This window comes from Heterodontus francisci, chromosome 4, assembly GCF_036365525.1.
Source record: "Heterodontus francisci isolate sHetFra1 chromosome 4, sHetFra1.hap1, whole genome shotgun sequence".
Lineage (NCBI taxonomy): Eukaryota > Metazoa > Chordata > Chondrichthyes > Heterodontiformes > Heterodontidae > Heterodontus > Heterodontus francisci.
Genome location: NC_090374.1, coordinates 38,914,244 through 38,938,494, shown reverse-complemented (window position 1 = coordinate 38,938,494; position 24,251 = coordinate 38,914,244). Strand labels below are relative to the sequence as shown.

Genomic DNA, 24,251 nt, shown 5'->3' with positions numbered 1-24,251 from the left:
GCTGCAAGAAAAAAGTGAAACTGTGATATGTAGAAAATCCAAGGGGTTATGGCTAGGATTTCTGAGATAGTTTGGATAGCATTCTCAGAACAAAGGAATGTAAGAATGTTTCCAAGTAGTGGCTGGAGTTGGATTGACCCAGGCTTGTCTAGGTCATAAATCTAAAGGTTAGTGAATCCTAAATTAATCCATGAAATAAGATGAGTCAACTTAGAATCATAGAATCATTGAATGGTTACTGTACAAAGGCCATTTGATCAGTCGTGTCTGTGCTGGCTCTCTGCAAAAGCAACTCAGCCAGTCCCACTCACCTGCCCTTTCCCTGTAACCCTGTAATTTTGTTCTCTTCAGCTGCTTATTCAATACACCTTTGAAAGCCACGATTGAATCTACTACCACCACACTCTCAGGCAGTGCCTTCCAGATCCTAACCATGTGCTGCGTAAAAACGTTTTTCCTCATGTCACCTTTGGTTCTTTTGTCAATCACCTTCAATCAGTGTACTCTGGTTCTTGACCCTTCTGCCAATGGGAACAGTTTCTCTCTATCGACTCTGTATAGATCCCTCATGGTTTTGAACACCTGTATCAAATCTCCTCTCAACCTTCTCTTCTCTGGGGAGAACAACCCGAGCTTCTCCAACCTATCCTCGTTACGGAAGTCCCTTATCTCTGGAACCATTCTCTTACATCTTTTCTGTACACTCTCTAAAGCCTTCACATCCTTCCTAAAGTGTGACGTCCAGAATTGGACACAATAATTCAGTGTTAAGAACATAAGAACATAAGAAATAGGAGCAGGAGTAGGCCATTTAGTCCCTCGAGCCTGCTCTGCCATTCAATAAAGGCCAACACTCCAATTGCCTTCCTAATTACTTGCTGTGCTTGCATGCTAACTTTTTTGTGATTCATGTACGAGGACACCCAGATCCCCTCTGTACTGCAGCATTCTGTAGTCTCTCTCCATTTAAATAATATGCTGCTTTTCTATTCTTTCTACCAAAGTGAATAACCTCACATTTTCCCACATTATACTCCATGAGATATATTTTTGCCCACTCACTTAACCTACCTATATCCCTTTGCAGACACTTTGGGCTGGATTTTATGCTCTCCCCATGGCGGGTTTAGAAGTGGGGAGGGCAGTTAATTGGACAGGATGGTGGCAGGTGGGGGCCCCGCCACCTTCCCGCCTCCCCCCCGATTAAGTCCTCGGTGGAAAGGACCATGGATGGCCTTCCCGCCCTGCCACCAATTGAGGCCATTAAGTGGGCAATTAATGCCCAATTAAGGGCCTTTTCCCGCTGCCACTGGTATTAACACAGCAGCGGGTGGGTCTGTCACCACACAAGGAACACGACATGCATACCTGTGCGGGTTACTTCCCGGTTCCTGAGGGGGAGGGGGGGGTCTTTTGTTCAAAGGCACTCTGTGCCTGATCGAGGAACCCGACATCAGGAAGTGGGGGGTCTACTGAGACCCAACCCCTGCCTTTGCTGCCAACCCTGTTGCACCCCCTTCCCCGCGACCTCCATCCTGAAAATCCCCTTCCGCCATCACTCACATCTGGCCTCGGTCACTCCACGATCCAGACCTCCAGTGGGCATCTTTCCTGCAGCAACCACTGCCACCTTGGTTGCGCTGCTGAGCATTGGATTCTGATTGACCAGCAGCTCTCGGCGGGCAGAACTTCCTGCCCCCGGGGTCCTGATCCCGATGACCGTTCAACTGCCTGATTGGCATGTAATACCAGCCAGTGGCTGAGACCCCTGTCGCGTCTATGGTATTCCGCCGCCACCCCCCCCCACCCCCCACCGTGTCTTCCTCACAACTTGCATCTATCTTTGTATCGTCAGCAAATCTGACTACAATACTTGTAGTCCCTTCATCCAAGTCATTTATATAGATCGTAAATAGTTGTGACCCCAGCACTATCCCTGTGGCATTTCACTAGTTACAGTTTTGCTAACCTGAAAATGACCCATTTATCCCTACTGTCTGTTTCCTGTTATTTAGACAATCCTCTATCCATTCTAATATATTATCCCCCACACCATGAGCTCTTGTCTTCTGCAGTAACCTTTTATGTGGCACCTTATTCAATGCCTTCTGGAAATCCAAATGCACTACAGTTACTGGTTCCCCTTTATCCATCCTGCTCTTTACATCCTCAAAGAACTCTAATAAATTTGTCAAGCATGAATTCCCTTTCATAAAACCATGTTGACTCTGCTTGATTGCATTATGATTTTCTCAATATCCTGCTACTACTTCCTTAATGATGGATTCCAGCATTTTCCCAATGACAGACGTTAGGCTAACTGGCCTATAGTTTCCTGCCTTCTGTCTCCTCCTTTCTTGAATGAGGGCAGTGCATTTGCAGCTTTCCAATACACAAGGACCTTTTCAGAATCTAGGGAGTTTTGGAAGATTACAAGCAATGCATCCACTATCTCTGCAGCCACTTCTTTTCAGACCCTTGGATGCAGGCCATCAGGTCCAGTTTTATAAAGGTTCATCATAACTTCCTTGCTTTTGTACTCTAAGCCACTATTTATAAAACCCAGGATCCCATATGCCTTTTTAACTGCTTTCTCAACCTGCCCTGCCACCTTCAAAGATTCATGCACATATACACCCAGCTCTCTCTGTTCCTGCACCCCCTTTAAAATTGTACCCTTTAGTTTATATTGCCTCTCCTCATTCTTGCTACCAAAATGTATCACTTCACACTTCTCTGCATTAAATTTCATCTGCTACGTATCCGTCCATTCAAGTAGCCTGTCTGTCCTCTTGAAGTCTATCATGATCCTCCTCACAGTTCACAATATTTCCGAGTTTTGTGTCATCTTCAAATTTCGAATTTGTGCCCTGTACATCCATGCCTAAGTGTTACGACCAGGTGAGAAAGGTGTCTAGGGGTCCCTCTCAGCCTTCACCTGGTCTTACCGTAAAATGGTTTAATTTTAAACACACTGTGTTTTAAGCTCCACCTTGGCGAATCCTCGTTCACCGCTTTCCAATTATAAAGCAAAGAAACCAGCACAAACAGGCTTTCTTAGGTTTAAAGAAGAAATGTTGAAATTTATTAAACTTAAACTTAAACTCTAATTCAGTTAATGCCTACGAATACGTGCCCACGCAAGCAAGCATACGCGATACACACATGCAAATAGAGAGACAAAAGAGCAGAAGAAAAATAAAGTGAAAAAGTTTGAGGCAATATCTGAAGAGTTTTTGTTACGGTTCTTCGAGCTCACTGTAGAGTCCTTGATCATAGGTGGTTCTTGCTTTTCATTGGGGCCAGTATTCTTCTTGTGAGAAATAGATGGGAGCAGACAGGAGAGATCTTCTCAGACCAGGAGCAAACAGACTTTCTGCATTCAAACTTTCTGTGGCCAATCCAAAAGAAAACCCCGGAACAGCCAGGTAGTCATGTGACCAGCTGGTCTAACCAGTCCTGGCCCTTGTGGACTGTATCCCCCTTAGCAGGCCCTGGAATGCACTTCCTCACCTTCAATGTCTGTTAGTAAATGTTTTTTTCCAACCACAGCTGATCTGTTTAACAAGTCATTTCCTCGCTCCAACAACAGTTAAAAATCAATGTTCATGACAAAATTGATGTGCTTCATTCTTGGCAGATGGGGGCCCAGCATGACACTAAGTCATTAATATATATCAAGAAAAGCACAGGTCCTCATACCGACCCCTGGGGAACCTCACCTCAGAGCAAAAAACAACCGTTCACTACTATTCTGTTTCCTGTCATTCAGCCAACTCAGTCACTGTCCTTTTTATTCCATGAACTTCAACTGTGCTGGCAAGCATGTTATGTGGCACTTTATCAAAGGCCTTTTGGAACACCATGTACACCACATCTACCGCATGACTCTCATCAACCCTCTCTGTTACCTCGACAAAAAACTCATCAAGTTAGTTATACACAATTTGCCTTTAATAAATCTGTGCTGGCTTTCCTTAGGTAATCCACACTTCTCCAAGTGACAAGTTAGTTTTGTCCCAGATTATTGTTTCTAAAAGCTTTCCCATCACCAAGGTTAAACTGACTGGCCTGTAATTGCTGAGTTTATCCTTACATCATTTTTTAACAGGGGTGTAACATTTGCAATTCTCCAGTCCTCTGGCACCACCCCTCTATTTAAGGAGGATTGGAAGATTATGGCCAGTGCATCCCCAATTTCCACCCTTACTTCCCTCAGTATTCTTGGATGCATTCTATTCAGTCCTGGTGATTTATCAACTTTAAGTACAGCCAGCCTTTCTGATACCTCCTCTTTATCAATTTTTAGCCCACCCAGTGTCTCAACTACCTTCTTTTTCACCACGGCTTTGACAGCATCTTCTTCCTTAGTAAAGACAGATGCGAAATACTCATTTAGTACCTCAGCCTTGCCCTCTACCTCCATGCATAGATCCACTTTTTGGTCCCTAATCGGCCCCACCCTTTCCCTTTCTGCCCTTTTACTATTGTTACGCCAAAGTGTTTTGTTGAATGATAATTTTCTTTGGTCCATTAGCTGGAGATCTGAATTTGTATTTCTTTTAAAAAGATATTTTTAAAAGACATTTAAAACAGGATGACTGCTGGCAGCTTAAGAATATCACCTACTTTGCAACACTGTATCCTACATTGCAAAGGACTGTGAGGAGGGAGACAAAATGTCTGCTAATTTCCCAGCAATACTGCTAATGACTGAGTGACTGTCATGTGACAAGACCCTCCCCATCAGTGGTTTTAAGCTTTTTTTTCTCTGCAGCAGCAGAGAAGCAACTGGACTCTGACGAGCAGACCCTAAGTGTGGGTCCGTCTCTCTCTCTCTCTCTTCCACTTTCTCTCCATTCCAGCTTGAAAGCTTTCAAATCCTACTTGTTTACTGGCCACTTTTGCATACTCCGGCTACAATCAGAAATCCCGTTGGAGGAAATCATCCACATTGCTATCTCCAAGAGACTCATCGAAACAGTCATGTGCCTCTTCAAACTAAAAGCCTCAGGGCCGCTGAATTTAGCTAGAAACCAGCCGAATCACCAAATTCCACAGATTGTATACCTTTTTTATGGACTCTAACTCAACCAATCTACCTTTCTCCACTCTGTAGCCTATTTGTGTGTGTGTGTAAACCTCTAGTGTGTGTGAGTAAAAGTTGGCGCATTATTATTTTACCAGTTCGGTTTAGGTACCCTAAGGTTAACCTCTTTCTTTGTTAACTCAAGAAAACCTGTCTGGTTGGTTCTTGTTATGATCATAGCAAGTAAGTAATCAAACACCTACTGAATTGACCAGTACATTCACTTTAAAAAAGAAGTAAACCTGTTGTTGTCAAACAAGGAGAGGGAAAAGAGGGAAGCCCTTCGACTCCACCTCACTTGACTATAACACTATTTATATGCCTGTAGAACACTTTTGGATTCCATTTTAAGTTAGCTGCCAGGCTCTTCTCATACTCTCTCTTTGCTTCTCTTATTTCCTTTTCCACTTCCCTTCTGAATTTCCTATATTCAACCTGGTTGTATTATATTATTAAGCTAATATCTATCATACATACCCTTTTTCAGCTTCATTTTACTCTCTACCTCCTTCATCATCAAGGGAGCACTGGTGTAGGTTGCCCTACCTGTCCCCCTCGTGTACCCAAACCATCTCCTCTTTAAAGGCAGCCCATTGTTCCATTAGCTTGATTGAAATAGGTGGGAAACGAGCTCTTATTATTTTTATATTAAAAGACCAATGGGGGGATTTTTGCAGGCCCATGAACATGATTTTGGAGATGGCAGCAGGGGAAATATTGGAAAAATGTCATTGGACCAGTATCCCCCTGCCTGCCGTCTTCCCCCCCCCCCCAATGTGGCTGAGGCAGGAAGGCAATTGGAGTCATTAAAGAGGCAATTAAGGAGGATTTTCCAAGCGGACTCCTTCTTTCCCACAGGGCAGGAGTCTAAAGTTGCGTTTCCAACCCGGCAGTTAGGAGAAGGTGAGAGCACAGTGGGAGGGACTGCCTTAGTGAAACTGACAAGCTGTGAAGTCTTTGATCAGTTGCACTGAAGAGCTGCAGTAATGGGCAGGCTGAGATTCTCCTTTACGAAGCACTCCTCTTGTGAGAGAGTGCTATCTGCCTGACAGATGACAGCCATCCCAGATCTCCTCACCATTCCTGTGACTGTTGCAGCCTGAAATTCCCAAGTTATGATGAGCTTCTCTGAAGCATGGCCTGGTCCCTGTAATTAGAAATCCTTCGCCAGACAAAATGGCTGCATCATCCTGCCCGCCCTCCCTCGAGAAGCTTGGAGGCCGGCTCTTAATTGATTTGCTCTGATAAAAAGCAACTGGGAGGCTCATTACTATGGCGTTCAGGCTCGCAACCTGAAAATGGTCCTGGCGTCTGAAAAAAACTAAAATGAGAAGAATCTGTAGGCTGTGATTCTGGCCATTAGGCCAAGATTCCATCCCCGGGGTGACCTCCAGTGGTGATCCCCACTTTGAATATGCTGGATCAGTGGGACGGTACCTCATTTGAATGATGTCAGTAGCATCTATGCTACCATTAGCCCAGCGCCACTCTAAACTATGGTGCTCGACTGTCGATTCCAAATTTCTTCTTTAATCCCCTACCAAGGTGGTTGACACAAAGGATGGAATTTTATTGGCCCCATGCCAACGGGCTTGGAGGCAAGGGTGCTGTTAAATGGTGGGGTGTGCATCAGAGCGGATCCCCGATGTATTCCCACCACCAGCCAAAGTGCCCGGGGTGGTCGGACAGAGGGATTGGGACTGGGAAGGCTGGTGGCAGTCAGCCAATTGAGCCTGTTAAGGAGCCAATTGACCATGATTTTGGACAGCTTTTATCATTTTCCATGGGATGCATTGAATGTCAAGGAGAGATAGTTAGATTCTCTCTTGTTTCAGATAGTCATTGCCTGACACTTGTGTGGCACCAAAGTTATTTGCCACATAGCAGCCCAAGCCTGGATGTTGTCCAAGTCTTGCTGCATTTCTACAGGAACTGCTTCAGTATCTGAGGAGTCGCGAATGGTGCTGAACATTGTGCATCATCAGTGAACATCCCCACTTCTCACCTTATGATTGAAAGAAGGTCATTGATGAAGCAGCTGAAGATGTTTGGACCTAGGACACTACCCTGAGAAACTCCTGCAGTGATGTCCTGGAGCTAAGATGATTGACCTCCAACAACCACAACCATAACTATCTTCCTTTGCGCTAGGTACGACTCTAACCAGCAGAGGGTTTTCCCCCGACAAGCAGGCAGGCTCAGGTCAGAGATTGAAGGCTGGGACCTTTAGAGAGATTGCAGACTGTAAGGCTATAGTGGAGGGCTGTTCATGGAAGGGTGTCTCCCAGGACCCCTGCAGCGAGTGAAGACACTCCAACTGGGGTCAGAGCCATCGTGCCATGCAGGCTCCAAAGCTAAATGGGTGCTCTGCTCACAGATTTTCACTCTACCATTGAGGAGGACAGTGGGAGAGAGAGACTGCATCAGCCATATGGCAAGGGGCAGCAGCAGGCAGATGGCATGATGCTGCAATGGGATGCAGACAAGGAGAGCGCATAGGGGCAATAAGGCAGGCTAATGTTTGAAGAAGGCTTAACCCAGCTCAAAGGCTTACAGGCAAAGGCTTAGCATCATGGAGATGTTGGAGCACAAGTGTTGCTGTAAACCTTTAAAAAGTTGTGGGTATGTTTTCGATGCACAATAGTGTAAGTGAAATGACACAATATACCATGTGACTTCTACTCTGTCTGTGACTCTATGGAGAGTAGTTGTCCAGACCAGACCTATGTAAGATAACTCCCAGTTGCACACATGCAGAATAGTCATCACTGAAGGGCGGCACAGTGGCGCAGTGTTTAGCATCACAGCTCCAGTGACCCAGGTTCAATTCTGGGTATTGCCTGTGTGGAGTTTGCAAGTTCTCCCTGTGACTGTGCGGGTTTTCACCGGGTGCTCCGGTTTCCTCCCACAGCCAAAGACGTGCAGGTTGATAGGTAAATTGGCCATTTTATAAATTGCCCCTAGTATAGGTAGGCGTTAGGGGAATTGTGGGGATGTGGTAGGAATATGGGATTAATGTAGGATTAGTATAAATAGGTGGTTGATGGTCAGCACAGATTCAGTGGGCCAAAGGGCCTGTTTCAGTGCTGTATCTCTAAATAAGTAAACGAACCTAAGTTATGTGTTAACTGATCTCTTTTGCATAGTTGTTCCATCTGTATTGTCAACATTAACACAAAGAGGTGAAGTCAAAAGAACCACTGTGTCCAAAGACAGCGTCTGTCCAGGCAGGTGATCGCTGACCTATGCGAAATGCTGGAGGAGGAATTGAGGTCACAGGAATGTGGTGACCACCTATTGCCTGTAGCAGTGAAGGTGACCATTGCACTCAATTTTTTCACATCGTCCCAGTGATTGTCTGGAGACATTTGTGGGATCGCTCAGTCAGCAGCCCGTCATTGCATCAAGCAGGGGATGGATGCAATGTTCTAGAGGGCAGGGAAATACATCAGGTATCGCACCAATTGGGCCTGTCAGGCCGAGAGGGCACTCAGATCCAGGGCCATGGCAGGATTCTCTCAGGTTCAGGGGGTTATATACTGCCCCCATATGGCTCCCTCAGAGCTACCAGGCACGACCATTAACAGCAAGGGTTTCCACGTGCTGAATGCTCAAACAGACTGCGATCACTGCAAAAGGGTGCCCCAGCTTGTTCTCCAGGTTTGTGCAAGGTGCTCGGGAAGCTGCCATGCCTTGTACACCCTGAGACAGACACAGGAACCTCAGTTGTTCAGGCCACCTGAAAGACTTTGTGGATGGATCCTGGGTGATAAGGCGTATCCAGTAAAGACATGGCTACTTACAACTGTGTGGAAGCCCAACACATTGGCAGAGGAAACCTACAACTGCTGTCATGTGACTGCAAGGGTGAGCTTCTGAAAATGAGGTTCTGATACTTAGACAGATCCGTAACCACGTGCACTCTCACCAGAATTCTTTACAGGCAGAACAAGGGGCAGAGTTCTGATCCAAAATCTCCCACCATCCCCTCATCCAGAAAATGGCAAAATTCTGCCCACAGGCCTGCAGAATGTGAGCTGAGCTCTGCTGGGTCTTAAACTGCCCAAAGTGATAAGTAGGCTAAGCCTTCTCCAGTACTCTCACTTTCTTCTAGATGTTCTAGTCCTCTAGTGTCAGCTGTGACTTAGTTGGTAGTACTCTCGCCTGAGTCACAAGGTTCCAGGTTCAAGTCCCACTTCAGGGCTGGAGCACAAAAATCAAGGCTGACATTCCAATGCAGTACTGAGGGAGCACCGGACTATCAGAGGTGCCATCTTTTTGATGAGATGTTAAACTGAGGCCTCATCTGTTTGCTCAGGTGGATGAAAAAGATCCCGTAGCACTATTTCGAATAAGAGCTGGGGTATTATCCCCAGTGTCCTGGCCAATATTCATCTCTCAATCAACATCACAAAAGCAGGTTATCTGGTGATGAGCACATTACTGTTTGTGGGAGCTCGCTGTGTGCAAATTGACTGCCATGTTTCCTGCATTACAACAGTGACTAAACTTCAAAAAGTACTTAATTGGCTGTAAAGTGCTTTGAGATGTCCGGAGGTCATGAAAGGTGCGATATAAATGCAAGTCTTTCTTATTTCTTTCTTTTCATAAAAATTGGTGGTGCCATAAATAGTGAGGAGGAAAGCCTTAGATTACAGGATGATATAGATGAGCTGGTAAGAGGGGCTGAGCAGTAGCAAATGAAATTTAATCCTGAGAAGTGTGAGGTGATGCATTTTGGGAGGACTAACAAGGCAAGGGAATAGACAATGGATGGTAGGACCCTAGGAAGTACAGAGGGTCAGAGGGACCTTGGTGTACTTGTCCATAGATCACTGAAGGCAGCAGCACAGGTAGATAAGGTGGTTAGGAAGGCATAAGGGATACTTGCCATTATTAGCCTAGGCATAGAATATAAGAGTAGGGAGGTTATGATGGAGCTGTATGAAACACTAGTTAGGCCACAGCTGGAGTACAGTGTACAGTTCTGGTCACCACACTATAGGAAGGATGTGATTGCACTGGAGAGGGTGCAGAGGAGATTCACCAGGATGTTGCCTGGGCTGGAGCATTTCAGCTATGAAAAGAGGCTGAAAAGGCTGGGGTTACTTTCCTTCGAGCAGAGAAGGCTGAGGGGGACATGATTGAGGTATACAAAATTATGAAGGGCATTGATAGGGTAAATAGGAAGAAACATTCTCCCTTAGTGGAGGGGTCAATAACCAGGGGGCATAGATTTAAGGTAAGGGGCAGGAGGTTCAGAGGGGATTCAAGGAAAACTTTTTTCACCCAGTGGGTGGTTGGAATCTGGAACACACTGCCTGAAGAGATGGTAGAGGCAGGAACCCTCACAACATTTAAGAAGTATTTAGATGAGCACTTGAAATGCCATAGCATACAAAGCTACGGGCCAAGTGCTGGAAAATGGGATTAGAATAGTTAGGTGCTTGATGGCTGGCACAGACATGATGGGCCGAAGGGCCTGTTTCTGTGCTGTATAACTCTATGACTCATTTCTCTTTGCTACTTGCTTACTTCAATGCAGATCAAATTACCAGAACAGAATGTTTCAGCACCGGAAAGATTGCAGCTGCTGTTAGTGCTGGAGCAGTAACATCGTGTTATCCTTCTTTGCAGACTTGTTAACTTTTAAGGCATCAGTATCTCTATTTCTCATTTTCAGAATTATAACACAAGGTTCATACCAGGGAAGGTAATACGCATTGGAACCCCCACCCCACGTCATCCCCTTAGACAGATGAAGAATACGGAAGACAGCTATAAAGATAAACAAGGCTATGTGACCTATATAAAGTTTTCTATGAACCTGTAGCACAAGTAGCTGACCTTGCAAAGTAACGACTTTAGTTCCAGGAACACATGCTAAAATAGAATGTGGCAGAGAAAGCACTTTAAAAGCAACTACAAGACCAATCAACAAATTTGTTAACATGAAATGCATGAAGAATCACAGAGTCAGCAGCATAGAAGGAGGCTATTTGGCCCTTCGAGTCCATGCCAGCTCACTGCAGAGCAATCCAGTCATTCCTATTCCCCAACTCTATTCCAGTAGCTCTGCAAGTTTATTTCCCTTATGTGCCCATCCAAATTCCTTTTGAAATCATTGATTGTCTCCACCAACCTCATAGACAGCGAGTTCCAGGTCGTTACCACTCACTGTGTAAAAAGGTTCTTCTCACATCCCCTCTGCATCGCTTTTGCCCCAAACTTTAAATCTGTGTCCCCTAGACCCTGTACCATCAGCTAATGGGAATAAGTTTTCTTTGTCTACCTTATCTAAACCTGTCATAATCCTTTACACCTCTATCAAATCTTCCCTCAATCCCCTTTGCTCCAAGGAGAACAACCCCAGCTTTTCCCAACCTAACCTGAGACTGTGACGCCTAGTTCTAAACTCTGCAGCCAAGGGAAACATCCTCTCAGCATTAATCCTATCAAACCTCTTAAGAATTATATATGTTCACCTCTCATTCTTCTAATCTCTAGCGAATATAGAATCATAGAATGACTACAGCTCAGAAGGAGGCCATTTGGCCCAGTGTGTCTGCGCCAGCTCTCTGCAAGAGCAACTCACCTAGTACCACTCCCTGCCTTTCCCCCGTAGCCCAGAAAATTTTTTCTCCTCATATAACTAGCCAATTCTCTTTCAAAGGCCTTAATTGAATCTGCCTCCACCACACTCTCAGGCAGTGCACTCCAGATCCTAACCACACGCTGTGCAAAAAGGTTTTTTGTCATGTCACCGTTGCTTTTTTGCCAATTACCTTAAATCGGTGTCCTCTGTTTCTCAATTCTTCCACCAACGAGAACAGTTTCTCCTTATCTGCTCTGTCCAGACCCCTCAAGATTTTGAGCACTTCTATCAAATCTCCTCTTAATCTTGTCTTCACCAAGGAGAACAAATTCTGCAAACTATCCTTGTAACTTTCTAAAAAATTCTTTCATGGGATATGGGCGTTGCTGGCAAGGCCAGCATTTGTTGCCCATCCCTAATTACATAGGAACATAGAAACAGAGGAAATAAGAGCAGGAGTAGGCCAATTGGTCCCTCAAGCCTGCTCTGTCATTTAACTAGATCATGCCTGATCTTCTACCTCAACACCATTAACCCGCACTATCCCCATATCCCTTGATATCTTTACTATCTAGAAATGTATCGATCTCTGTCTTGAATATACTCAATGACTGAGCCTCCACAACCCTCTGGGGTAGAGAATTCCAAAGATTCACCACCCTCTGAGTGAAGAAATTCCTCCTCATCTCAGTCCTCAATGGCCCACCTCGTATTCTGAGACTGTGTCCCCTGGTTCTAGACTCCACAGCCAGGGGAAACAGTCTGCATCTACCCTGTCGAGCCCTGTAAGAATTTTGTATGCTTCAATGAGATCACCTCTCATTATTCCACAATCTTCACAATCTCCCTCATAGAACAATCCCACCATCCCAGGAGCAGTCTGGTGAACCTTTGTTGCACTCCCTCTCTGGCAAATATATTCTGCCTTAGGTAAGGAGACGAAAACTGTACACAATATTTCAGGTGCGGTCTCATGAATGCTGTATGCAGTTACAGCAAGACTTCCTTACTCCTGTACTCAAATCCTCTTGCAATAAAAGTCAACATACCATTTGCCCTCCTAATTGCTTGCTGTACCTGCATGTTAGCTTTCAGTGACTTATGAACGAGGACACCCAGGTCCCTTTGGACATCAACATTTCCCAGTCCCTCACCATTTAAGAAATACTCTGCATTTCTGTTTTTGTTTATCAAAGTGGATAACTTCACATTTTTTCGCATTATATTCCATCTGCCATGTTCTTGCCCACTCACAGCCTGTAAAATCCCTTTGAAGCCTCTTTGCATCCTCCTCATAACTCATATTTCCACCTTGTTTTGTGTCATCAACAAACTTGAAAATATTACATTTGGTCCCCACATCCAAATCATTGATATAGATTGTGAATAGCTGGGGTCCAAGCACTGATCCTTGCAGTACCCCACTCGTCACAGTCTGCCAACCTGAGAATGACCCGTTTATTCCTACTTTCTGTTTTCTGTCTGTAAACCAATTCTCAATCCATGCCAGGAATTACCCCCAATCCCACGTACTCTAATTTTGCTTACTAACCTCCTGTGTGGGACCTTATCAAAAGCCTTCTGAAAATCCAAATACACCATATCCACTGGTTCCCCCCTTATCTATTCTGCTTGCTACATCCTCATAAAACTCTAACAGGTTTGTCCAACATGATTTCCCTTTCATAAATCCATATTCACTCTTCCCAATCCTACCATTATTTTCTAAGTGTCCTGTTATTACATCCTTTATAATAGATTCTAGCATTTCCCTACTACTGATATCAGGCTAACAGATCTTAGTTCCCTGTTTTCTCTCTCTCTCCTATCTTAAATCGCTGGGTTACATTTGCTATCTTCCAAGCTGCAGGAACTGTTCCAGAATATATCGAATTTTTGAAGATGATCACTGACACATCCACTATCTCTACAGCCACCTCTTTCAACATTCTGGGATGTAGATCATCAGGTCCAGGGGATTTATTAACTTTCAGTCCCATTATTTTTTCCAGTATTACTTTTTTACAGGTACTAATTTCTTTCCGTTCCTCATTCTTGCTAGTCCTTTGATTCTCTTGTACTCCTGGAAGGTTTTTTGTATCTTCCTCTGTGAAGACAGACACAAAGTATTTATTTAGTTTCTTTTTCTTTATCAGTTTCTTGTTTCTACTGAATTGTAAAATGCTCCCAATCCTCAGGCTTAATACTTTTTTGGCACCTTTATAAGTATCTTCTTTTGATCTAATACAGGGTTGTCCAACATATGTCCTGTGGGCCAGGATTCAGCCCACCAAAGGTTTCAATCCAACCTGTGGATGTCAATTGTACCCAGTCATTCCTCATTCTTGTCAGGGGTCCGTGACTGGTAATTTCAGAGATGAGAAATTTCCCATTGGCTTCTTCTTTCTGACCAGCCTGGCTTTTTTAAAAGAATTGTACTGTCAGTTTCACAGCTGAATTGGAATTTCTAAGCTTTGTCCTGGATGGTGTCGAGCTTCTTGAGTGTTGGAGCCGCACTAACCCAGGCAAATGGAGAGTATTCCAGCACACTCCTGACTTGTGCCTTGTAGACGGTGGACAGGCTTTGGGGAGTCAGGAGGTGGGTTACTTGCCTCAGAATTCCAAGCCTCTGACCTGCTCTTGTAGCCACAGTATTTATGTGGCTGGTCAGTTCAGTTTCTGGTCAATGGTAACACCCAGGATATTGATAGTGGGGGATTCAGCGATGGTAATGCTATTGAATGTCAAGGCAAGATGGTTAGATTGTCTCTTATTGGAGATCGTCATTGCCTGGCACTCGTGTGGCACGAATGTTACTTGCCTCTTATCAGCCCAAGCCTGGATGTTGTCCAGGTTTTGCTGCATATGGACATGGACTGCTTCAGTATCTGAGGATTTGTGAATGATACTGAACATCATACAATCATCAGCGAATGTCCGCACCTCTGATCTTATGATGGAGGAAAGGTCATTGATGAAGCAGCTGAAGATGGTTGGGCCTAGGACACGATCCTGAGGAACTCCTGCAGCAATGTCCTGGGGCTGAGATGATTGGCCTCCAACAACCATAATCATCTTCCATTGGGCTAGGTATCAGTCCAACCAGAGAAGAGTTTTCCCCCTTGTTCCCATTGACTTCAGTTTGGCTAGGGCTCCTTGATGCCACATTGAGTCAAATGCTGCCTTGATATCCAGGGTGATCACTTTTACCTCACCTCATGAGGTCAGCTCTTTTGTCCATTCTTGGACCAAGGTTGTAATGAGGTCAGGAGCCGAGTTGCCCTGGCAGATCCCAATCTGAGCATCGGTGAGCAGGTTAAGTATTAAGCTGTTTCATGCCGCTTGACAGCACTGTCAATGACACCTTCCATCACTTTGCTGATGATCAAGAGTAGACTGATGGGGTGGTAATTGGCCGGGTTGGATTTATCCTGCTTTTTGTGGATAGGACATACCTGCGCAATTTTCCACATTGTCAGGTAGATGCAAGTGTTGTAGCTGTACTGGAACAGGCGAGGGGCACAGCAAGTTCTGGAGCACAAATCTTCAGTATTACAGCTGGGATGTTTTCAGGACCCACAGTCTTTGCAGTATCCAGTGCCTTCAGCCATTTTTTGATATCTAGTGGAGTGAATTGGATTGGCTGAAGACTGGCATCTATGATACTGGGGACCTCAGGAGGAGGCTGAGATGGATGATCCACTCGGCCCTTCTGGCTGAAGATTGTTGCCTTTTCTTTTGCATTGATGTGCTGGGCTCCCCCATCATTGAGGATGTGGACATTTGTGAATCCTCCTCCTCCTGTTAGTTGTTTAATTGTCCACCATCATTCACAACTGGATGTGGCAGGACTGCAGAGCTTAGATCTGATCTGTTAGTTGTGGGATTGCTTAGCCCTGTCTATTGCAAGCTGCTTCTGCTGTTTGGCATGCAAGTCATCCTGTGTTGTAGCTTCACAAGGTTGACATCTCATTTTTAAGAATGCCTGGTGCTGCTCCTGGCATGCCCTCCTGCACTCCTCATTCAACTAAGGTTGATCTCCTGGCTTGATGGTAATGGTAGAGTGAGGGATATGCCGGGTCATGAGGTTACAGATTGTGTTTGAATACAATTCTGCTGCTGCTGATGGTTCACGGCACCTCATGGATGCCCAGTTTTGAGTTGCCACATCTGTTCAAAATCTATCCTATTTAGCATGGCGGTAGTGCCACACAACATGATGGAGGGTATCCTCAGTGTGAAGAAAGGAGTTTGTTATCACAGGGATTGTGTGGTGGTCACTCCTACCAAAACTGTAATGAAAAGATGCATTTGCAACTGGTAGGTTGGTGAGTACAGGGTCTTGTAGGTTCTTCACTCTTGTTGGTTCCTTCACCACCTGTCTCAGGCCCATTCTGGCAGTTATGTCCTTTCAGACTTGGCCCACTCAGTCATTACCAAGCCACTCTTTGTGATAGACATTGAAGTCTCCACGCAGACTACATTCTGTGCCCTTTCACCTTTGTCAGTTCTGATGAATGTTCACAGACCTGATACGTTAACTTTGCTTCTCTCTCCACAGATGCTGTCTGACCTGCTGAGTAATTTCAGCACTTTCTGTTTTTATTTCAGATTTCCAGCATCTGCAGTATTTTGTTTTTCTTCCTACTCTCTGTTTTCTGTCCATTAAACATCCTGAATCCATGCTAATATATTGCCCCCAAATGCATGAGCCCTAATTTTGTGTAAGAACCCTTTGTGTGGCACATCATCAAATGCTACTTCTACTGGTTTCTCCTTATCTATCATGCTAGTTACAACTTCAAAAAATGCTTAACAGATTTGTCAAACACAATTTCCATTTCATAAATCTTTGTTGACTGTGCTGAATCATATTATGATTATCTAGTGCCCTCTTGTCACATCCCTAATAATGATTCCAGCATCCAAGGCCCCAAACACTCCTTCCAGGTAAAACAGCGATTTACTTGTACTTCTTTCAATTTAGTATACTCTATTTGCTGCTCATGATGCAGTCTCTTCTACATTGGGGAGAGCAAATACAGATTGGGTGATTGCTTTGATGAACATCTCATTTCAGTCCACAAGCATGACCTTGAGCTATCTCTTGCCAATAATTTTAATCTTTCACCCCCTCCCACTCTGACCTATCTGTCCTTGGACTCCGATACTGTTCCAATGAAGCTTAAAGTAAGTTCAAGGAGCAAAACCTCATCTTTCCATTAGGCACTTAACAGCCTTCCAGACTCAATATTGAGTTCAACAATTTCAGGTCTGCTCCTATTTTTGTTTTTGTACAGCAGCTATTGATGATGCTTCTAGGTGATGGTCAGAGGCTAGGAATCTTGCGGAAAGTAACTCACCTCCTGCCCTTTTATCAACCTCCTACCACCCTGTGATTTCTCCTCAACCTCACTAAAATCTTCATGCCGAGTACATGCTTAATTTAAATGTTGGTAGTGAGAGTTGGTGCTGTGGGTCAGGTGCTTTTTTCTGTGTCCCTTGTAGCTCACTGTGTAAAATAACAGATGAAATAAATAATGGAAGAAAGTAACAACTGATTGTTTGGAGGGTAGGACTGGTAGCGATTTGATTTTGTTAGCCTACATTTCCACCCTCCAATTGTTCTGGTTGCTAGAAACTGACAACTCCCCAATGCCAGTGGAAAAAAAGCTGATTTTTCTTGTAAAACTGTGAAAAGTTGATACTAAAAGTTGAGTACCAGCTCACAAGACTGATGGTAGGCACATCTGATCATTGGAGTTTAAAAGTGCCAGAAATTATAGTAAGGCTTGTCAATATAGCAGTCTGTGGTAACTCAAAGGTTAAGAGATAGCCAGCACAGATAAGATGGGCCAAATGGACTTTTCCTGTGCAGCATGATTCTATGAAATATGCACTATTTGTGACTTGCTTCCAGGCCAGACAGATATATGTCTGGCGGAAAGTAACTCACCTCCTGCCCTTTTATCAACCTCCTACCACCCTGTGATTTCTCTTCAACCTTATATCTGGATTTCGTTTCACTGAGCATGCAGTAGCAAGTTAAAATGTTATGTGTAGCAAAAAATATGATTAATATTTAAAATGGAGATTGTTTTAATGATGTTTGATACACAGCAAAATGAAATTAGTTTGAATTTGTACATCTAATTAAATTTTTTATCACTCAGTCTTTGTTGTAAACACTTTCTTCCAATTCTAGTCAATGTACAGGATAAGGTTCCCAACCCTCCCGGATTGTCCTGGAGTCTCCAGGAATTAAAGGTTAATCTCCAAGACACTGTTGTATCCAAACCAGGAGAAAAATCATAAAAAGCATTAAAAAAATAATGTTTTTTAAAAATGTTTTTAAACACTTTAAAAAATTGGAAATTGAGGGCAAAAGGCTGCTTTGCGATGGCCAAGATTCATCCAGTTTATGGAGAGTCTGTTCTTCTTCCAATTGGCAAAGGAAAGGTGGTTCACCATGACAATGGACGTGTTGAGTGGCCAATGGCAGCATTGTGGGAGTGGGACGGTTGCAACAGGAGGTCATGTGACACAAGCTCCAGGAACACGACCAACCAGAGTTGGCAACCCTGGTACAGGACCATTTAGAATGCATAACCATCAAGTGTTAGGACTTTTATATTTTTAAGTCTTTAGCAGTAGGTATCCAATCTTGCCATATTAGCATAGCTATTGTCAAAGAGATAGCTAGCACTGAAAAAATTAAAACCAATGAGATACTCACTTTTTTTTAAGAATAGTTCAAAACTTGTATACAAACACATTTTGAGGATTGCGAGAATATCTGAAACATGCCATTACTTTGATAACCCATTGTGGAAGTCAAGTCATGTACAAAAATGTGCAATAATGACGCATAAAATGAAAGCTTCTTACCTCAGTGACAATAGTAGAGATGTATCTGTCTGTACTGTACACCCAGCCATCCATGCAGGGCTCTATTCCATGTGTTGTGCCATTTAAACTGTCTTCGATTTGAATTCTGTACCTGGTGCATTTACTGTACACTTGCTCACCATCCACTTCCTCCATGGGCAGCAATAAGTTCAGATTCATGAAGGAAGCCTCTCCAGTGGTCACATTTGAAGAGTTAGGCAGGCGGCAGTGGTACTGAGGAATATCTGCCAGAAACACCATAGACAGAGCTGCATAACCATTTGGAATAATGGTGACACTTAAAAAAAAGAAAATTCTCCACTGGTAGGGTCCCCATTCTCCCAGAAAAGCAGTTGCTTCATCGTAACTTAGCATTTTTTTTCCAACTCTGAAAACAAAATCCTTCTTGTATAGTTGGTACTTTAGTTTCAAATGCGTTTCCTGTGAAAACAGTAAAACTGATTGAATTAATCTTCAAATAGATTCCAGGCAGAAAGTTATCGCCGTTGCTTCCAATAAGAATGTGCAAATCTCATAAGAAATCAGTTTGAGGCAACTGTATCTCTTTGTTTGAACCGTTGTAAAGCTAATTGAAGCTCAATTTGAAAACAGGACTTCATATCTTATTCAAATAATATTAACTATAAAGGTTAATACTGTCAGAATAACTGTAAAACCATACCGTGTCTAAAAAAAATCTTGGAAATGTGTCAGTAGTCGAGCACCTTTCTCAAGTTTCCTTTTGGTGCAAACGTTTAATTGGTTCCTTTTGTTTGTCTGTCAAACCATGCTTCCACCCTTTATGAACAGATACTCCAATAGCTTACAACATTTATAATAGGTGAGTGAAACCAGCAGCTGACAGCCTGGTGGCTATAGTGCTATACTGGAAACAGAATTTTCTCTTGAGGGGAAATGATGACAATCCAATTATTTTTCAAGGTATAATTTAATGTGCTTTTACAATAAGAATCATATTTTATCAGAACAAGTTTTATGATTGATGCTGTTGGAAAACAAACTTGATTAAAAAAAGATACTCCTCAGAAATGTTCAAACGAAAACGCATTGAAAACCTTCGTGAGTCTGATTAGAATTTGTAAAAGGTCAAAAGACATCTGATGTTAGATATGTGAGATGCCAATTTAAATGTTGCCTTTTGGCTAAGATGTGGAGATGAAAGCACAAGTTGTTGGCTCTCTTGTATTGAAGTTCCTTAACTGGCTACCAGTTAACATCAGTACTTTGCAAAAATTTGTAGCAACACTTAAAATAAACCCCAACCCTTACTATGTTACAATCTCAAATTACAGCATTTCCTTCTGGTTGCAGCTACAATGATAATGACAACTGCCTGACCTCACATACACCAAAATTTGTCAGTGCACAAGGATAAAATGGAAACATTTTGTTAGATGTGAGATTTGACAGTTTCCAGAAACACTGTTCTTGGGATCTATAGATTTCCATACTGACTAGAAATAATGAAGAATTGGATAGCAGGAACAGTCTAAACAGATTTAGCAGTCATCAATGTAGTGCCCACATTCCTGTGATTACTGAATCTTTTGTACAATGCCTAGGAAGAATTCTCTACTGTTTCCAGGTTTCATATTCCAGATATTCTCTCATATGAAGACTTAGTCCAAAAATATTCATTAAGCTACATAAAAAGCTATATGCACCTATCATTTGGCATGTCGACACATCATAATTCATTGATTGTAGGGTCATATTCTATTTTGCTTGTTAAGGACCATTATTGGGATTTTGGTGTGCAAACCTAAATAGCATCAGATACTGCATCTCCTTGGCATGGGAAGCCACTCTAAATATTCTATAGGCGCGTCAGTGCCGGCCGCCAGGATGAATATCGCGGTGGCACATCAGGAGGTGATGGGACCTTCATTAATGCAGGTAAGTTAATTTATTTACATATTTAAATTGAGGTCCCGTCGCTGAGCTGCGGGCTTGGGTCGGTCGCGACGAGGCCTTGCCGCCCCCGTCAAGACCGAGCTGGGCCCAGCCAGCGTTGAAGTCTGTGGCGGGCCTCATCCGGGGCAATCATCATGCCCCCCTACCCCCGCCACAGATCCCGGCGTCGAGGGCTCTATAAAATCCAGCCCGTGATATTCACTGATGATTGCACAGTGTTCAGAACCATTTGCAACTCCTCAGATACTGAAGCAGTCCGTGCCCGCATGCAGCAAGACCTGAACAATATTCAGGTTGGGTTGATAAGTGCAAGTAACATTTCTGCCACACAAGTGCCAGGCCATCACCATCTCCAATAAGAGAGAATCTAACCATCTTCCCTTGACATTCAATGCATTACTATCACTGAATTTCCCACCAGCAACATCCTGGGGACTTCCATTGACCAGAAACTTAATTGAACCAGCAATATAAATATTGTAAAAGCAAAATACTGCGGATGCTGGAAATCTGAAACAAAAACAAGAAATGCTGGATTCACTCAGCAGGTCTGGCAGCATCTGTGGAAAGAGAAGCAGAGTTAACGTTTCGGGTCAGTGACCCTTCTTCGGATCTGACAAATATTAGAAAAGTCACAGATTATAAACAAGTGAGGTGGGGGTTGGGCAAGAGATAACAAAGGAGAAGGTGCAGATTGGACCAGGCCACATAGCTGACCAAAAGGTCACGGAGCAAAGGCAAACAATATGTTAATGGTGTTTTGAAAGACAAAGCATTAGTACAGATTAGGTGTGAATATACTGAATATAGAACATCAGCAAGTGCAAACCTGAAGAAAAACAACCTGAAAAAAACAGTGGGTAAGCAAACTGAACAAACTAAGATGAAATGAAATAAATGCAAAAAATGTAAAAAGGAATGCAAAAAAAAGGAAGAAAAAATAACTAAAAATGACTAAAAATGAAAGTAAAGTGGGGGGCTGTCATGCTCTGAAATTATTGAACTCAATAGTTCAATAATTTCAGAGCATGACAGCCCCCCACTTTACTTTCATTTTTAGTTATTTTTTCTTCCTTTTTTTTGCATTCCTTTTTACATTTTTTGCATTTATTTCATTTCATCTTAGTTTGTTCAGTTTGCTTACCCACTGTTTTTTTCAGGTTGTTTTTCTTCAGGTTTGCACTTGCTGATGTTCTATATTCAGTATATTCACACCTAATCTGTACTAATGCTTTGTCTTTCAAAACACCATTAACATATTGTTTGCCTTTGCTCCGTGACCTTTTGGTCAGCTATGTGGCCTGGTCCAATCTGCACCTTCTCCTTTGTTATCTCTTGCCCAACCCCCACCTCACTTGTTTATAATCTGTGACTTTTCTAATATTTGTCAGTTCCGAAGAAGGGTCACTGACCCGAAACGTTAACTCTGCTTCTCTTTCCACAGATGCTGCCAGACCTGCTGAGTGAATCCAGCAGTTCTTGTTTTTGATATAAATATTGTAGCTGTAAGAGGTATTCTGCGACAAGTAACTCATCTCCTGAATCCCGATGTCTTTCCACCACCCACAAGGCGGAAGTCAGGAATGTGATGGAATACTTGCCACTGGCCTGGATGGGTGCAGCTGCAACAACACTCAAGAAGCTCGACATCATCCATGACAAAGCAGCCCGCTTGATTGGCATCCCATCCACCACCTTCAGCATTTACTCCCTCCACCAAGGCATACCGTGGCTACTGTGTGTACATCTACAAAATGGCAAGGCTCCTTCAACAGAACCTCTCAAACCAGTGACCTCGACCACCTAGAAAGACAAGGGCAACAGGTGAATAGGAACATCACCACTGGCAAATTTCCCTCAAAGTCACACATCATCCTGAGTTGGAAATACATCGCTGTTCCTTCATCGTTGTTGGGCCAAAATTCTTCTTAAGGACATTTATGGATGGGCAATAAAAGCTGGCCTTGCCAACAACACCCACATCCCATGTACAAATAAAAAGGTATAGGTTGCAGGAGCCTATAAAACCTTCCCACCATATAGGACCATCTTATCAGCTATTATAAAGATGGTTATTAGTATGAAAGGAACGTTCACATTGCAGCCTGTCAGACTATTAATCAGCCTATGAGTCTTCCACTTGCCTTTTCCCACATAAATCTGTCCTCTTCATTCAGGTGCTGCTGTGTAATCCAAGCTAACTGTTTCAGTTGTTACGAACAGGCAGTTAACCCTTTTTATTTCTGAACAAATTTCCTTGTTTTTTTTCAGCCACCTGTCTGTAAATAGATTAGTGTTTGAACTTCTTTCCCTGCCTTAAACCCTAGTAATAAAAGACCGCATCAACAACACGGTTTTATAAAGTTCGAACAAAGAAGTCGGGTTTATTTACACACTCTTAAACTCAGGAAGGGGTTTTACTTCACGTACGCTTACAAACAGTCAGGGAAAGGTTAAAGGCATAAAAAGGCAAGGGCATTTACTAAATAGAAACTTAAACTACCATGAATTTCAGTTAAAACTAGTATCCGTTAAATTAGCAGAAAAAGTCCAAAAAGTTGAAGATCACTGATTAGAAATGAAGAATAGGGGAGGAGCTGTTGGAAATATCTCTTCTCTTACATACTTCTTCTTTGCATTCTCAGATATAAATAGAGGTAGCTCGATATTTGCTGAAGTCACCTTTTCCTTAGATGGTGAGGAAGCTAGCAGAATGCAGGTTTTCTTGTTATTTTTGCAGATTGTGCCTTTAATTTTCTTTGCTGTTTAAAGTCTGTGGCTTCTTTTTAATTTTTCTGGCTTCTGGCAGCCTGTAACTTAGAGATGGCGTACAGCAGCAGGCAGACTGTGTCTTCTCTGCGAGGTGGTTGTGTCTTCCGAACTAGATATTCCCTTAACTGCTACAGTTTCAAGTTAAGTAGGCTGAAAAAGGTGGTCTCTTGGACAAGTTGTACCACATGATCTCCCTCCTCCATTTTAACAAGTGGAACATAAAAGTAAGTCTTTAAACATGCTGTATAAAAATGGCAGATGACATTCACTCTTAAATGCACAAAACAGAATTTACAGTGGGGATCTCATCTATTCATGACACAGTGCAGTATTGAAGCAGTGGTACATCATCAATTTGAATTTTTCAGATAAGGCATTAACTGATGTGTTTTTGCAGAATCTGAATCTGGCTCTGTGAAGATATTTCCCTTTCTACATTGCTCAGTAGGTGAGACAGGGCCTGCGTATATAGATTTTAGCACCTTGATATATGCAGCCAATTGTGATATGCTCGAACATACTTCACTCTCGGAGCACGTTGGTTGTTGGTTGGTTGGCATCCTTCCATCTATGAAAGATGATGGACACTCAGCAAACAATCCATTTGGAGGGCGTCTTCTCTTGGTGCACCTTTGTTGATGGCTGTGAAGGCCAATCCTTGAGAGGCGGGTTCTGTCACAAGTGCCACACTTGAAACTGCCAAGTGACACTGTGAGTTGTTGTTTTTGGCATTGGCATCTGTTGCCAAGCTGCTGTAGCAACTGGTCATCATGGTAATGCACATCACTCCACAGGATGTGCCACCATTTCCCTCTTTTACCAGCTAGTGACTCCCAAGTGCAATGGTTGACGTTTAGGGCCTTCATGTCATGCTTGCAAGCCTCCTTGAAGCAGAGCTTTGGGCACCCCACTGGTCATCTGGCCCCGGCTACCTCACCATACAGAAGGTGTTTGGGTATGCGACCATCTTTC

At 43.3% G+C, this 24,251-nt stretch overlaps 1 protein-coding gene across 1 annotated transcript in view; it reads right to left on the bottom strand.

Moving 5' to 3' along the window:
- The window catches only part of LOC137368641 (organic cation/carnitine transporter 2-like), a 161,010-nt gene extending 142,063 nt beyond the window's left edge, over positions 1–18,947 (bottom strand). Inside the window, exon 1 of the mRNA XM_068028781.1 lies at positions 18,573–18,947. Coding sequence (XP_067884882.1) covers positions 18,573–18,947 — 375 coding nt within the window. The remainder of the gene's footprint in view (positions 1–18,572) is intronic.
- Positions 18,948–24,251: the final 5,304 nt, after the last annotated feature.